Here is a 13,445-nt window from a genome sequence, read left to right on the forward strand (position 1 = left end):
CCTGAACTCCTCATAGAGATGGCGTTAATTTCACTTATAGCTTCTTTGTTTTTGGTCTCAGTTTCACTGCCAACTTCTAGTTCAATCTGTGGTGAAATTTTCAGTCAGTGCATCACAGCTCAATCCAGTTACTACACAAGAATTTCTGATCAAACAATTCACACCTCAAATTCCACTTTGTATTCAACAATCTTGCAATCTTCCCAACAAAATCCCAGATGGTTAAACTCCACATCAAAGCCTCTTCTCATTGTTACACCTCTCAAGGAATCTGAAATCCAAGCAGCTCTTCTTTGCAGCAGAAAACTTGGCTTACAAGTGGGGGTTAGAAGTGGAGGCCATGACTTTGAAGGCCTGTCCTACCTCTGCAAAACCCCATTTGTCATCATTGACCTCATCAATCTGCGTTCTGTTAAGGTCAATGTTGCAGATCAAACAGCTTGGGTTCAGTCAGGAGCTACACTTGGTGAGCTTTATTATAGCATTGCCAAGAAAAGTGAGGTCCTTGGATTTCCAGCAGGGTTTTGTCCTACTGTTGGGATTGGTGGGCATTTCAGTGGAGGTGGGCTTGGTACCTTGATGAGGAAGCATGGCCTAGCAGCTGACAATGTCATAGATGCTCGCCTAATTGATGTCAATGGAAGAATCCTTGACAGAAGAACAATGGGTGAGGATCTGTTTTGGGCCATTAGTGTTGGAGTTGGCTCGACTAAACGAAGGAAAGAAGGAAGCAGCCCAGCATGCAGGCGCTCGAGCGGAAACTGCAGGTGCTCGAGCGGCAGAGGCATCTTGGTGCAGGAGCTCGAGCGGACCTGCAGGCGCTCGAGCGGATCGCGATTTCCTGTTTCATAACAGGTCGGTTTTTTGGCCTAGTTTTGGGAGTTTTTTTAGTTTCCTATTCCTTGTATGATTGTGCTAAAGGCCTATACATATAAATAGGTACTTTAGACTAGGGTTTAGAAGAGGTTCAAGATATACAAACCTAGGGTGAGAGAAAAAGAGATCTAGAGAGAGAGAGAGATCAAAGTGAGTTCTTTATTGTAACCAAAGGGATTTTTCTCATACTAGTGAATTTTCTCGGGGATCACCGGAGAGGACGTAGGCACGACGCCGAACCTCTATAAATTCTTGTGTGTTCTTGTGTGTGTTTGCTTTTGTGGTTTCGTGTGCGATTTATCTTTGCGTAGCTTGTGTTGTGATTGTTGCGTAGTCCATCAACGACAAGGTCTTGGAAGTGTTTTCGCACAACAAGTGGTATCAGAGCCGCGGTTGCGGCGGGCGTTGGTTTATGCCCAAGTGCTCTTATAACTTTAAGAGCGGCGGTGTGTTGAAGATGGCAGGCGACAAGGACGAAGAATGTTCCGGTACTAAGTCACAACGGGTATCAAGCACAAAGGTGGAGTTAAAGCCATTCACCGGCAAGGAGAACTTCACGCTTTGGCAAAGAAGAATGAAGCATGTTCTTAAGCAGCAGGGTCTTAGCAAAGTTTTGGAAGGCAAAGAAAAGAAGCCAGTAACCATGACAGATGCAGAGTGGGATGACCTAGACGAGCTTGCTAGAGGATCCATCGAACAACATCTAACCGATGAGGTGTTGTGTAATGCGATGGAAGACACCGCAAAACAAACATGGGAAAAGCTAGAAGAGATGTTTGCATCAAAATCATTGTCCAACAAGCTTTTCTTGAAGGAAGAGCTTCACTCTCTTAAGATGGAGGAGGGCACAAGCATGATGGAGCACGTGAGTGCCTTTAATAGGTGTATTGCTGACTTGCAGAGAATGGATGAGGTTTATAAGTCGGAAGATAAGGCCGTGATGTTGTTGACATCCCTGCCACCATCTTATAAACACTTTCACACGACGCTTATGTTCGGGAAGGGAACCTTGAAGTATGAAGAGGTCATGCAAGACATCCTGACGCATGACGCATGACAGAATGGTAGATCAAGCAAGCGTGAGGGCAAGAAAAGCAATAAGGGAAGGTCAAAATCCAAGGCGAAAGATGGTTGTTTCGAGTGTGGGTCAAAGGATCATTGGAAGAAGAATTGCCCTACATGGCGAGAGAAGAGAAACAAAGGGAAGAAGCCGGATGAAGCCGGGGTCGCGGAAGAGAGCGACGGTGAGCTTTTACTTACTAATAGCATTGTTAATACTGATGCACTTGCTATTACTTCCAGGGTTTCTGCTTCTGATTGGATTTTGGATTCCGGGTGCTCATATCACATGTGTTCAAACAAGTCTTGGTTTGACACATATGAGATGGACAATGGCGGCAAAGTTATGATGGGGGACGGCTCAGTTTGTAGAGTCGAAGGAACAGGTACAATCAAGGTGAAGATGCATGACGGTGTGGTTAGAACATTGGGTATGGTTAGGTACATACCTAAGCTAAAGAAGAATCTCATCTCCCTAGGTACTTTTGACAAGAATGGTTATTCGTACAAGTGTATGGGAGGAAAACTCATAGTTTCGAAGGGTTCACTCGCGATTATGAAAGGGGAGATTCAACCTAACTGCCTGTATCGACTATGTGGTACAACAGTGACCGGTGGAGCAGCTATATCTACCAAGAAGAACTCAGAAGATGATACTCAGCTTTGGCATTTGAGGCTAGGGCACATGAGTGAGCGAGCCATGCAAGAGTTGCACAAACGGAAGCTTCTAAAGGGCGTGCACAGTTGCAAACTTGAGTTCTGCAAGTATTGTACCATGGGGAAGCAGTCGAAAGTGACATTCAAGCTGCAAGACAAGGAAAAGAGGAGCACGGGAGTGCTTGACTATATTCACTCGGATGTATGGGGGCCCGCGCCAGTTAAGTCATTGGGTGGAGCTCGGTACTATGTTACTTTCTTGGATGATTTTTCTAGAAAGGTTTGGGTCTATTTCATGAAGGAGAAATCCGAGGTCTTCACAAAATTCAAGGTGTGGAAGGCAGAAGTAGAGAACCTGACAGGAAGGAAGATCAGGGTCCTTAGGAGTGACAATGGGGGGGAATATAAAGATAGCAAATTTCTGGAGTTTTGCAAGAGCGAAGGTATCAAGAGGCATTTTACCGTGAAGAAGACGCCCCAACAGAATGGAGCCGCAGAGAGGATGAACAGAACTCTCATGGAGCGTGAGAGGTGCATGAGGATTCATGCAGGCTTGCCCGAGCCATTTTGGGCGGAGGCGGTTAACCACGCTTCCTATTTGGTTAACCGGTCACCATCAAAGTATCTTGATTTCAAGTGTGCGGAAGAGGTATGGTCTAACAAGTCTATCGAGTATTCTATTTTGAAAGTATTTGGATGCAGTGCCTATGCTCTTATACCTAGTGATGAGAGAACCAAGTTGAAGCCAAAGTCTCTTGAATGCATATTCCTCGGGTTTGAGAGTGGTGTGAAGGGTTTCAAGTTATGGGATCCAGTGAACCGGAAGAAGATACTCAGGAGAGACGTTGTCTTTGATGAGAAGACTATGCCTATGATTAAAGTCAAGAAACCAAAGGTGAAGGAGAATGTTGTTGGGACAGAAACAACCGTTACAGAATCATCTAGTAGAGTGTTCGGGGGTACTCCGAGTTTGCAGCCAATTAGAGACGTCCATGAAGCAGTGGAGTCCGACACTGAGGTGGAGGAATTTGGGCAACAACAACAGACTCAAGATGAAGAAGAAGAAGAGGCTCAAGATCAGGTGGAGCCACCATCCATAGCAAGGTCCAGACCCAAGAGAACCATCAAACCTCCTCAACAGTTTGGATGGGAGACGGACGCAGTTCACTATGCTCTAAACATAAGTGAAGGAGACCCAACTATGTTCCAAGAAGCAATTGAAAGTGCGGAGCGGGAAAGTTGGATGAGTGCTATGATGGATGAGATGGAATCTCTACACCGGAACTCCGTTTGGGAGTTGGTCCCTAAACCCAAAGACAGAAAGGTGATTGGCTGCAAGTGGGTGTTTAGGAAGAAGGAAGGAATATGTGAGAAGGAGCCAACTAGATTCAAAGCTCGTCTAGTGGTGAAGGGATACTTACAGAAGGAAGGAATTGATTATGATGAGATTTTTTCCCCGGTTGTAAAGCATACTTCTATATGGTTATTGCTCTCCATAGCAGCACAGTGGGACATGGAGGTGGAGCAAATGGATGTGAAGACAGCTTTTCTCCATGAAGACTTAGAGGAAGATATCTACATGAGTCAACCTCAAGGGTTCGTTGAAGCAAGTAAGGGAAATCTGGTTTGCATGTTGAAGAAGTCTTTATATGGGCTCAAGCAATCTCCAAGACAGTGGTACAAGCGCTTTGACACTTATATGCTGCGGATTAGGTATAGAAGATGTGAATCAGATTGCTGTGTGTATTCTCATGTGTTCAAGGATGGGAAGATCATTCTATTACTACTTTATGTGGATGATATGCTGATTGCGTGTCAAGATATGTCAAAGGTTCAAGAGTTGAAGATCCAACTTGGGAAGGAGTTTGACATGAAGGATCTTGGACCCGCACAAAAGATCCTATGAATGGAAATAAGGAGAGACCGAGATGAGGGCAAGTTGTGGCTGTCACAAAGCAAGTACATAGCTAAGGTACTTGAAAGATTCAATATGTTGGATTGCAAGCCCGTGTCTACTCCTTTGGCGGAGCACTTCAGGCTAAGTGCCCAAGAGAGTCCTTCTAGTGACAAAGAGAAGGATGAGATGAGTAAGGTTCCGTATGCAAGCGTAGTAGGGTATCTCATGTACGCAATGCTTTGCACACGCCCCGACTTGGCTCAAGCTGTAAGTGTAGTTTCAAGATACATGGCAAATCCGGGCAAACAACACTGGAATGCGGTGAAGTGGATTTTCAGGTATTTGAAGGGCACCAAGAGGTTTGGGATTTTGTTTGAAAGACAACAAAGAAAGGCATGTGTGTTGGGATATGTGGATTCAGATTATGCGGGAGACTTAGACAAGAGAAGGTCCACCACAGGGTATGTTTTCGTTTGTGGTGGAGGACCGATTAGCTGGAGAGCGGTGCTACAATCAGTCACTGCATTGTCTACTACTGAAGCGGAGTATATGACACTAACGGAGGCTTCTAAGGAAGCATTATGGTTGCAAAGATTGGCACAAGAGTTCGGGATTGCTCAAGACCTGGTGGTGATTAAGTGTGACAGTCAAAGTGCTATATGTTTGGCCAAGAACCAAGTGTATCATGGAAGATCCAAACATATTCATGTACGGTACCACCGGATAAGGGATTGGGTGAACGATGGGGACATTGCGATAGAGAAGGTTCATACAGATGAGAACGCTTCAGATTGCTTGACCAAGCCAGTTACAGCTGAGAAGTTCAGACATTGTTTGAGCTTGCTCAATCTTGTTACATGCTGAAGATTGAGGTGGAGCTCTTGGGAGTTACTAGAACGATTTCCAAAAGGTTTGAAGATGTTCTAGGGATCAATGGTTTTCACAAAGGTGTTTAGGCTCGCCAAGGTGGAGATTGTTGGAGTTTGTTAATGTATGAATTTTGAGTATTTCTTTTGGCTTCCCTTGACAATTTTGTAATAGGATTTTTATTGTTTTTATCAAGCTCAAGTTTAGATTAAGAATAGCTTCTCTAGGTGTTCTTAACTATCAACTATCCTATGGAGGTTCAAGCAAATTTACAAAGGTAAATTTTGCATTGCATTTTCCAACTTCTGAAGATTATGACTAGTCAACCTCTGCCTCAGTAGGAATTCCAGCTCACTGTTCCAGCTGGATCCTACCCATATGTTTTTGTCTTATTCTGCAAAATTCCCAGCTGTCATTGTACGATTCTAACCTAGGAATTTTGGTGTAAAAGGAAACCAATTATTCTTTTGGTAGCCGTCACTTTTGTAGGCAAGTTTTGGAAAGTTTCTTTGTAAACTTTGGCTTCTTCCTCAAGAGCCATCTTCATATTTTTTTTCTTTGAGTTTTCCAAATTGATTTTTCGAAAACTGCATTTGAAATATGAAAACCTCATCTTGCTAGATCAAACACTCTCTCATATCTATATCTAGGTCAGATTCAAGATTGATTTCTTCAAGACTATGGTTTCTTGAAGAAATTGGTCATTCTCCTTTGAATCCAAATTTGGTTTCTGTTTGAGTTGGAGCTTGCAAGCTAGTGCCATGGGATGAACGAGCTGGAGAAGGAGCTGCCATTGCCATGAAGAACTGAGCTTCAAGCTTTGCTAAGTTGGAGAAGAAGATTGCACAAAGGAGGTATAGCTCATCTTCCTAAATAGATCTAGGTTTTGCTTGAGCTTGCTTGTATTCCTTTGTAAGAATCTTTTTCTACTTAGTGGATTGCCTGGTCGGTTGATGACCTCCAGTTTTTCCCAATGGTGGGTTTCTGGGTGAACAAAATTTGGTTTGCATATCTGTAATTTTTCTGGGTTTCTGTTCTTGGTGGTTGACTAGTCATCATTATCTGCTGTTTGGTATTTACTTGATTATGATGCTTTCACACACTTTCACCATAGTTATTGCTAGCACAGGGGATGCCTAGATTGACGGGTCCTTCTGAGTGCCTAGGTTGTCACTAGTAATTCTCTAGGCTTGCAGGTACATATTGATATGCTCTGTGGATTCTTGGTTGTGATTATTCATGTCTGAGTATTGGTCAAGGTCTAAAGTGTGTGAAGTTTGTTGTGTTTTTTATTTGAGTGTCATTTAATTTACCCCTCGTCACCTAAGTGCCAATTTCAGAGTTGGCTCGACTAAACGAAGGAAAGAAGGAAGCAGCCCAGCATGCAGGCGCTCGAGCGGAAACTACAGGCGGAGATTGTTGGAATTTTCTCGGGGATCACCGGAGAGGACGTAGGCACGACGCCGAACCTCTATAAATTCTTGTGTGTTCTTGTGTGTGTTTGCTTTTGTGGTTTCGTGTGCGATTTATCTTTGCGTAGCTTGTGTTGTGATTGTTGCGTAGTCCATCAACGACAAGGTCTTGGAAGTGTTTTCGCACAACAATTAGAGGAGGTGGGGGATCAAGTTTTGGGATCATACTTTCATGGAAAATCAAATGGTTCGGGTTCCAAAAATATTAACTGTTTTTACAGTTCATAAAACATTGGCAGAAGGTGCAAGCAAGCTTGTTCACAGGTGGCAATACATTGCAGACAAGTTTCATGAAGATCTTTTCATCAGGATCATCATTGAAAATGTGGGGAGTGGGAAGGAGAAAAAAATCCAAGTATCTTTCAGCTCACTGTTTCTAGGAGGAATTGACAAACTAATGCCATTGATGGATCAGAGCTTTCCAGAGCTGGGATTGCAGGCGAAGGACTGCATTGAAATGAGTTGGATCCAATATGTCCAGTATTTTGCTGGGTTCCAAAAAGACCAGTCCCCAGAGGTCTTGTTGTACCCCCTCCGGAAGATCAACTTCAAGTCTAAATCTGACTATGTGAAGCAACCTATACCAGAGGTTGGTCTAAAAGGGATTTGGGAGAGGTTTCAGCAAGATCAAACAGTGTTCATGAGAATGGATCCTTTTGGTGGAAAGATGAATGAGATTTCAGAATTTGAAATTCCATTTCCCCACAGAAAGGGTAATTTGTATAAGGATTAACTACACTTTAGTCCCTACAGGTTTAGTGTCAGTATCGAAATGGGCCCCAAGACTTCAATTCAATCAATTTCATACCCAATATTTCAAAGTATTACCAATTTACACCCGCCGTTACATTGACCGTCAAAATCAGACGTTAAATGCTGACGTGGCAGTCGTGGGACCCACCTCATAACCAAACAGCAGTTAGAAAGAGACCAATATAAGACAAATAATATGAAAAAATTCTTTATTTTTAAAGTTAATTAAAATCAATTATTTAAAACCAAAAAAAAACCATAATTAAAAAACCCTTCAAACTTCCCACTCGTCAAACCCAGATCTTCACCACCCATCATTCTTCCTCTTCCTTCTTCTCTCCACCCATCAAACCCTAAATCCAAACCCAGCATCTCCACCACCCATCCTTCTTCTTCCTCCTCCTTCTCTTCCAACATCCCCACCTTCGTTCCTCACCCACCACCCACCACCGCATTCTCTCTCAGTCCTCTCCTCCTAGCTCCAACCAATAACAGAGCCCTAGCCAATAGATCTGAGGAGGAGATCTGCGCGTCGTCGGAGACGTATGGCAGATTCAACACTTGGGTTTTCGAGGTCGACAAAGACCCATCGCCCCTCCCGATCACTCGGAAATTTCTCGGCCCAGCATCACCCCTCTTCTCCACGCAGCCTCGCCCCATCCCCATCCCCTTTCCCTCCTCCTCTGAAATATCTCCGCCCCTCTTAGTCTCTCTCTCTCTCTCTCTCTTTTACATATGGTTCGATCCAGTTATGCTAATACACCCATATCCCCACCACCAAGCCCCATACCCAGATCTGCAAGTAGCTAGACTCTAGATTGTGAAATAGCGGTTGACCATCTCCTGGTGGTCTTGGACGATGAGAGAGTGGTAGAGTTGGCGGTGGGGATGATTAGAGGACGTGTCGGGCTCCGATTCGTTGTATCGAGCGAGGGACGGCTTGCGATCGAAGATGGCGGAATAGAGGGAAGAGAACACGGCGTCGTCTGAGCGAGGCTGCGATTTGAACTGCGATGAGGTGGTGAGGCCGCCATTGGCGGTGGAGGAGGCGGTGTTGTTGTGCATTTCCATGGTTGGAGTTTTGCTGTAAATGAATTACAGAGACAATACAAAACTTCAATTAGAAAAAAAAAAAAAAAAAAAAAAAAAAAAGACAAGAAATCTATCTCGCTTTATAATCAAGAAAATTACCTAGAAGCTTCCGTTTGATTCTCTAAAATGTTACAGAGTCCACGTTTTGCTGGTTTTTTTTTTTTGCTGTTTAAATAATTGATTTTAATTAACTTTAAAAATAAAGAATTTTTTAATATTATTTGTCCTATATTGGTCTCTTTCTAACTACTGTTTGGTTATGAGGTGGGTCCCACGACTGCCACGTCAGCATTTAACGTCTGACTTTGACAGTCAATGTAACGGCGGGTGTAAATTGGTAATACTTTGAAATGTCGGGTATGAAATTGATTGAATTGAAGTCTTGGGGCCCATTTCGATACTGACACTAAACCTGTAGGGACTAAAGTGTAGTTAATCCTTTGTATAACATACAATACATAGTGAAGTGGGATGTAAATAGTGTTGAGGAAACCAACAAGCATATACACTGGATAAGAATGCTTTATAGGTTCATGAGCCCTTATGTTTCTAGATCTCCGAGAGGTGCCTATATCAACTATAAGGATCTTGATTTGGGGAGCAACAAGCAAGACAACACAAGCTACTTGGAAGCAAGTGCTTGGGGCAGAAAGTACTTCAAGGGTAATTTCAAGAGGCTGGCACAAGTGAAGAGCAAGGTTGATCCAGCCAACTTCTTCAGAAATGAACAAAGCATTCCACCTCTTCCTGCTTCGTTTAGAATTACAGACGTTTAGACCAAGACTTCTGTCTGTTTTGCTTTATATGTACGTTAAGTGCTTTTTCATATGCAGCTAGCTAGGCCTCATCATTTGGCCCGCGGGCTCATTGGCCGATGGGGGCCCGCCCGGCCCGGCCCGTTATGGGATTTGAGATGGCCCGGCCCGCCTTGGGTCGGGCCGGGCTTGGGCTTGAGTGTTTGAAGCACGGCCCGACCCATAGGCCCGGCCCGATTAGGCCCAAGAAAGCCCGGCCCGGCCCGCCCACAAAAGCCCGGCCCATTAGGCCCGCATACATATATAATTATGTATAAATAAGAGTTTAGGATTAGGATTATATCACTTAAATCACATATATAATTTGTTTCATTTCATTTACTTTTCTTTACTCATTCCTAGTTTTATAATTGGATGATTAGCACATTAATGTAATTTGTGTCAATTATTAATACAACAATTATATATATATAAATAAGATGAACAACATATCATATCACCAAATATAATCATATCACGAAACATAATCGTACCACCAAATATAATCATGCTTTTTGAACACATCACCAAACATTTGCATATTTATTCATACCATCCTTAAAAAAAAAAAAAATTTATACTTATTATTTTTAAAAATAATTTCTTAAAACGTATTACGGTCTAATTATGTAATAACCTCAAAAACAATACTTGGTTTTATTATTTTTGTAGAAAATTTTATTAAGTTGTGTGACTTTATTAGGTGTTTTATGAATTTGGTTTGATGTGAAAATATTGGAATTAAGTGAGTTTAATCTCAAATTTGGACTAAAATGCCCTTATGATTAAGTTTATGATTTTTTTCGATTGAAGTAGGCCCGTTTTGGCCCGGCCCGGCCCGATGGGCTTTCTCAAGCCTGGCTCATGGGTCGGGCTTGGGCTTTGAATTTTCTAAAAAAACCCGGCCCGGCCCGGCCCGCTATTTTCTCTCTCCTCTTTAAAGCCCGGCCCGGCCCGGCCCAAGCCCATTAAATTTGGGACGGGCTAGCCCAGCCCGGCCCATTGACGAGCCCTACAGCTAGCTAGCCTAACAACTTCAGCAATGAAAGCCTCTCATCATAGTTTTCGGCTTTCTAAATTTGAAGGATAACGTAGCTTTCAGCTTATTATATAGCCAGCATGTGACATAAGCTAGTAACAAGAAACGTTAACATTTGCCTTGTAAGAATCAGCTGGTATTTGCTTTCATGCTACATATGACTATCGACATTTTGCCGTCACCCTCCATCTCCATGACAGAAAAAAAATGATAGTGCCAACTGTGTAACTTCATAACATGTAAATATAGGAATTACCAATACTTGGGCCATGCGGTAAATCAATACTTGGAGCGAGCTACTGTGGGCCTCCCCATCTAAAAATATAATATCAAGTGGGCCGTGGCCCACATAAAAGACCAAGAAAGGTATGCTTTGTCCTCTACTGCACTTCCTCTTTTATAAGCAACTTTCCCTCTCCTATTTCATTCGACTTTGCAATGAGGGAATTGAGATGCTCCTTTTTTTTCTTTTTTTTTTCCAATGCTCTTTTTTCCTGTTGAACATTTTGTTGAACATTTAGTTAAATAATATGGTAGAATATTTCTGATATATTTCATTCTCCGAAAAGAGGTATTTATAATACAAGGTTACAAGAAAACAGATATGACCAATTCAACACATATTGATCCTAGAATGCCACAAGAAAACAGATAGAGCCGGTGCATTAAAGCATATGTAATTTGACACATGCAACACAAAGCCAATGGAAGTTCCAAAAGCAATAGCCATATGTTTTCTTCAAATTGCACCAAGTGGAACTTCATACCCATTAATTGTAAGAATGAATTTAATTAACCCTCTATCTATCTATTAAACAAAGGGTTAGGAGACGGGGGTCATGACACATTGTGGGTTACATCTGAAACCAGAAAACAGCAAGACTTTTAACTTCAGTTTGCCAATTGCCGATTGAAGTGAAAAAGGACAAATTGGTTTTAATATGGTAGATACTTGATCCACTCCATTGGAATTATCACTTTATTTTTTTATTTTTGTTTCTATATATGCAGATGAGCAGAAGTAAAAACAAGCCGAATTCAGAATATCCACAAATTAAAAGCAAATATCTCACCCCACCAAGAAAAAAGACTTTTTATATATGTAGCCATACCAGTTAAAAGACTTTATAAATGCAAATCTATAAGCTTCAGCTACTCATAGAGATGGAGTTAATTGCACTTTTAGCTTCTTTGTTTTTGGTCTCAGTTTCACTGCCAACTTCTAGTTCAACCAGTGATCAAATTTTCAGCCAGTGCATGACAGTTCAATCCAGTAACTACACTAGAACTTCTGATCAGACCATTTACACCTCAAATTCCTCTTCGTATTCATCAATCTTGCAATCTTCCCAACAAAATCCCAGATGGTTAAACTCCACATCAAAGCCTCTTCTCATTGTTACACCTCTGAAGGAGTCTGAAATCCAAGCAGCTCTTCTTTGCAGCAGAAAACTTGGCTTACAAGTCAGGGTTAGAAGTGGAGGCCATGACTATGAAGGCCTGTCTTACCTCTGCAAAACCCCATTTGTCATCATTGACCTCATCAATCTTCGGTCTGTTAAGGTCAATGTTGCAGATCAAACTGCTTGGGTTCAGTCAGGAGCTACACTTGGTGAGCTTTACTATAGCATTGCCAAGAAAAGTGGAAGCCTTGGATTTCCAGCAGGGTTATGTCCTACTGTTGGAATTGGCGGCCACTTCAGTGGAGGTGGGTTTGGTACCTTGATGAGGAAGCATGGCCTAGCAGCTGACAATGTCATAGATGCTCGCCTAATTGACGTCAATGGAAGAATCCTTGACAGAAGAACAATGGGTGAGGATCTGTTTTGGGCCATTAGAGGAGGTGGGGGGTCAAGTTTTGGGATCATACTTTCATGGAAAATCAAATTGGTTCAGGTTCCAAAAATTGTGACTGGTTTCACAGTTCACAAAACATTGGCACAAGGTGCAAGCAAACTTGTTCACAGGTGGCAATACATTGCAGACAAGTTTGATGAAGATCTTTTCATCAGGATCATCATTGAAAATGTGGGAAGTGGGAAGGAGAAAAAAGTCCAAGTATCTTTCAACTCATTGTTTCTAGGAGGAATTGACAGACTAATGCCATTGATGGATCAGAGCTTTCCAGAGCTGGGATTGCAGGCAAAAGACTGCATTGAAATGAGTTGGATCCAATCTGTCCAGTATTTTGCTGGGTTCCAAAAAGACCAGTCCCCAGAGGTCTTGCTGTCTAGGGACCCCCTCTGGAAGAGCAATTTCAAGGCTAAATCTGACTATGTCAAGCAACCTATACCAGAGGTTGGTCTAAAAGGGATTTGGGAGAGGTTTCAGCAAGATCAAATTGTGTTCATGATAATGGATCCTTATGGTGGAAGGATGAATGAGATATCAGAATTTGAAATTCCATTTCCCCACAGAAAGGGTAATTTGTTCAACATACAATACATTGTGAAGTGGGATGTAAATAGTGTTGAGGAAACCAACAAGCATATACACTGGATAAGAATGCTTTATAGGTTCATGAGCCCTTATGTTTCTAGATCTCCGAGAGGGTCCTATATCAACTATAAGGATCTTGATTTGGGGAGCAACAAGCAAGAGAACACAAGCTACTTGGAAGCAAGTGCTTGGGGCACAAAGTACTTCAAGGGTAACTTCAAGAGGCTGGCACAAGTGAAGAGCAAGGTTGATCCAGACAACTTCTTCAGAAATGAACAAAGCATTCCCCCTCTTCCTGCTTAGTTTAGAATTACAGAAGTTTAGACCCAGACTTCTGTCTGTTTTGATTTGTTTGTACATTAAGAGCTTTTTTATATGCAGCTAGCAAGCCTAACAACTTCAGCAAGCAAAACCTCTCATCATAGTTTTCGGCTTTTTTATTTGAAGGATAATGTAGCTTTCAGCTTATCTTATAGCCAGCATGTGACATAAGCTAGTCA

At 42.3% G+C, this 13,445-nt stretch overlaps 1 protein-coding gene and 1 pseudogene across 1 annotated transcript; both read left to right on the top strand.

The window, feature by feature from the left end:
* The first annotated feature begins 5 nt into the window (after positions 1-5).
* LOC110760229 (berberine bridge enzyme-like 22) lies at positions 6-9,449 on the top strand (annotated as a pseudogene).
* Positions 9,450-11,670: 2,221 nt separating this feature from the next.
* On the top strand, positions 11,671-13,437 carry LOC110760230 (berberine bridge enzyme-like 22). The gene has a single exon (XM_021962463.2). It carries the CDS (start codon positions 11,671-11,673, stop codon positions 13,246-13,248), a length of 1,578 nt encoding a protein of 525 aa, XP_021818155.1. The 3' UTR covers positions 13,249-13,437.
* Positions 13,438-13,445: the final 8 nt, after the last annotated feature.

Source organism: Prunus avium, chromosome 4, assembly GCF_965620075.1.
Source record: "Prunus avium chromosome 4, drPruAviu1.hap1.1, whole genome shotgun sequence".
In the NCBI taxonomy this organism is placed as follows: domain Eukaryota; kingdom Viridiplantae; phylum Streptophyta; class Magnoliopsida; order Rosales; family Rosaceae; genus Prunus; species Prunus avium.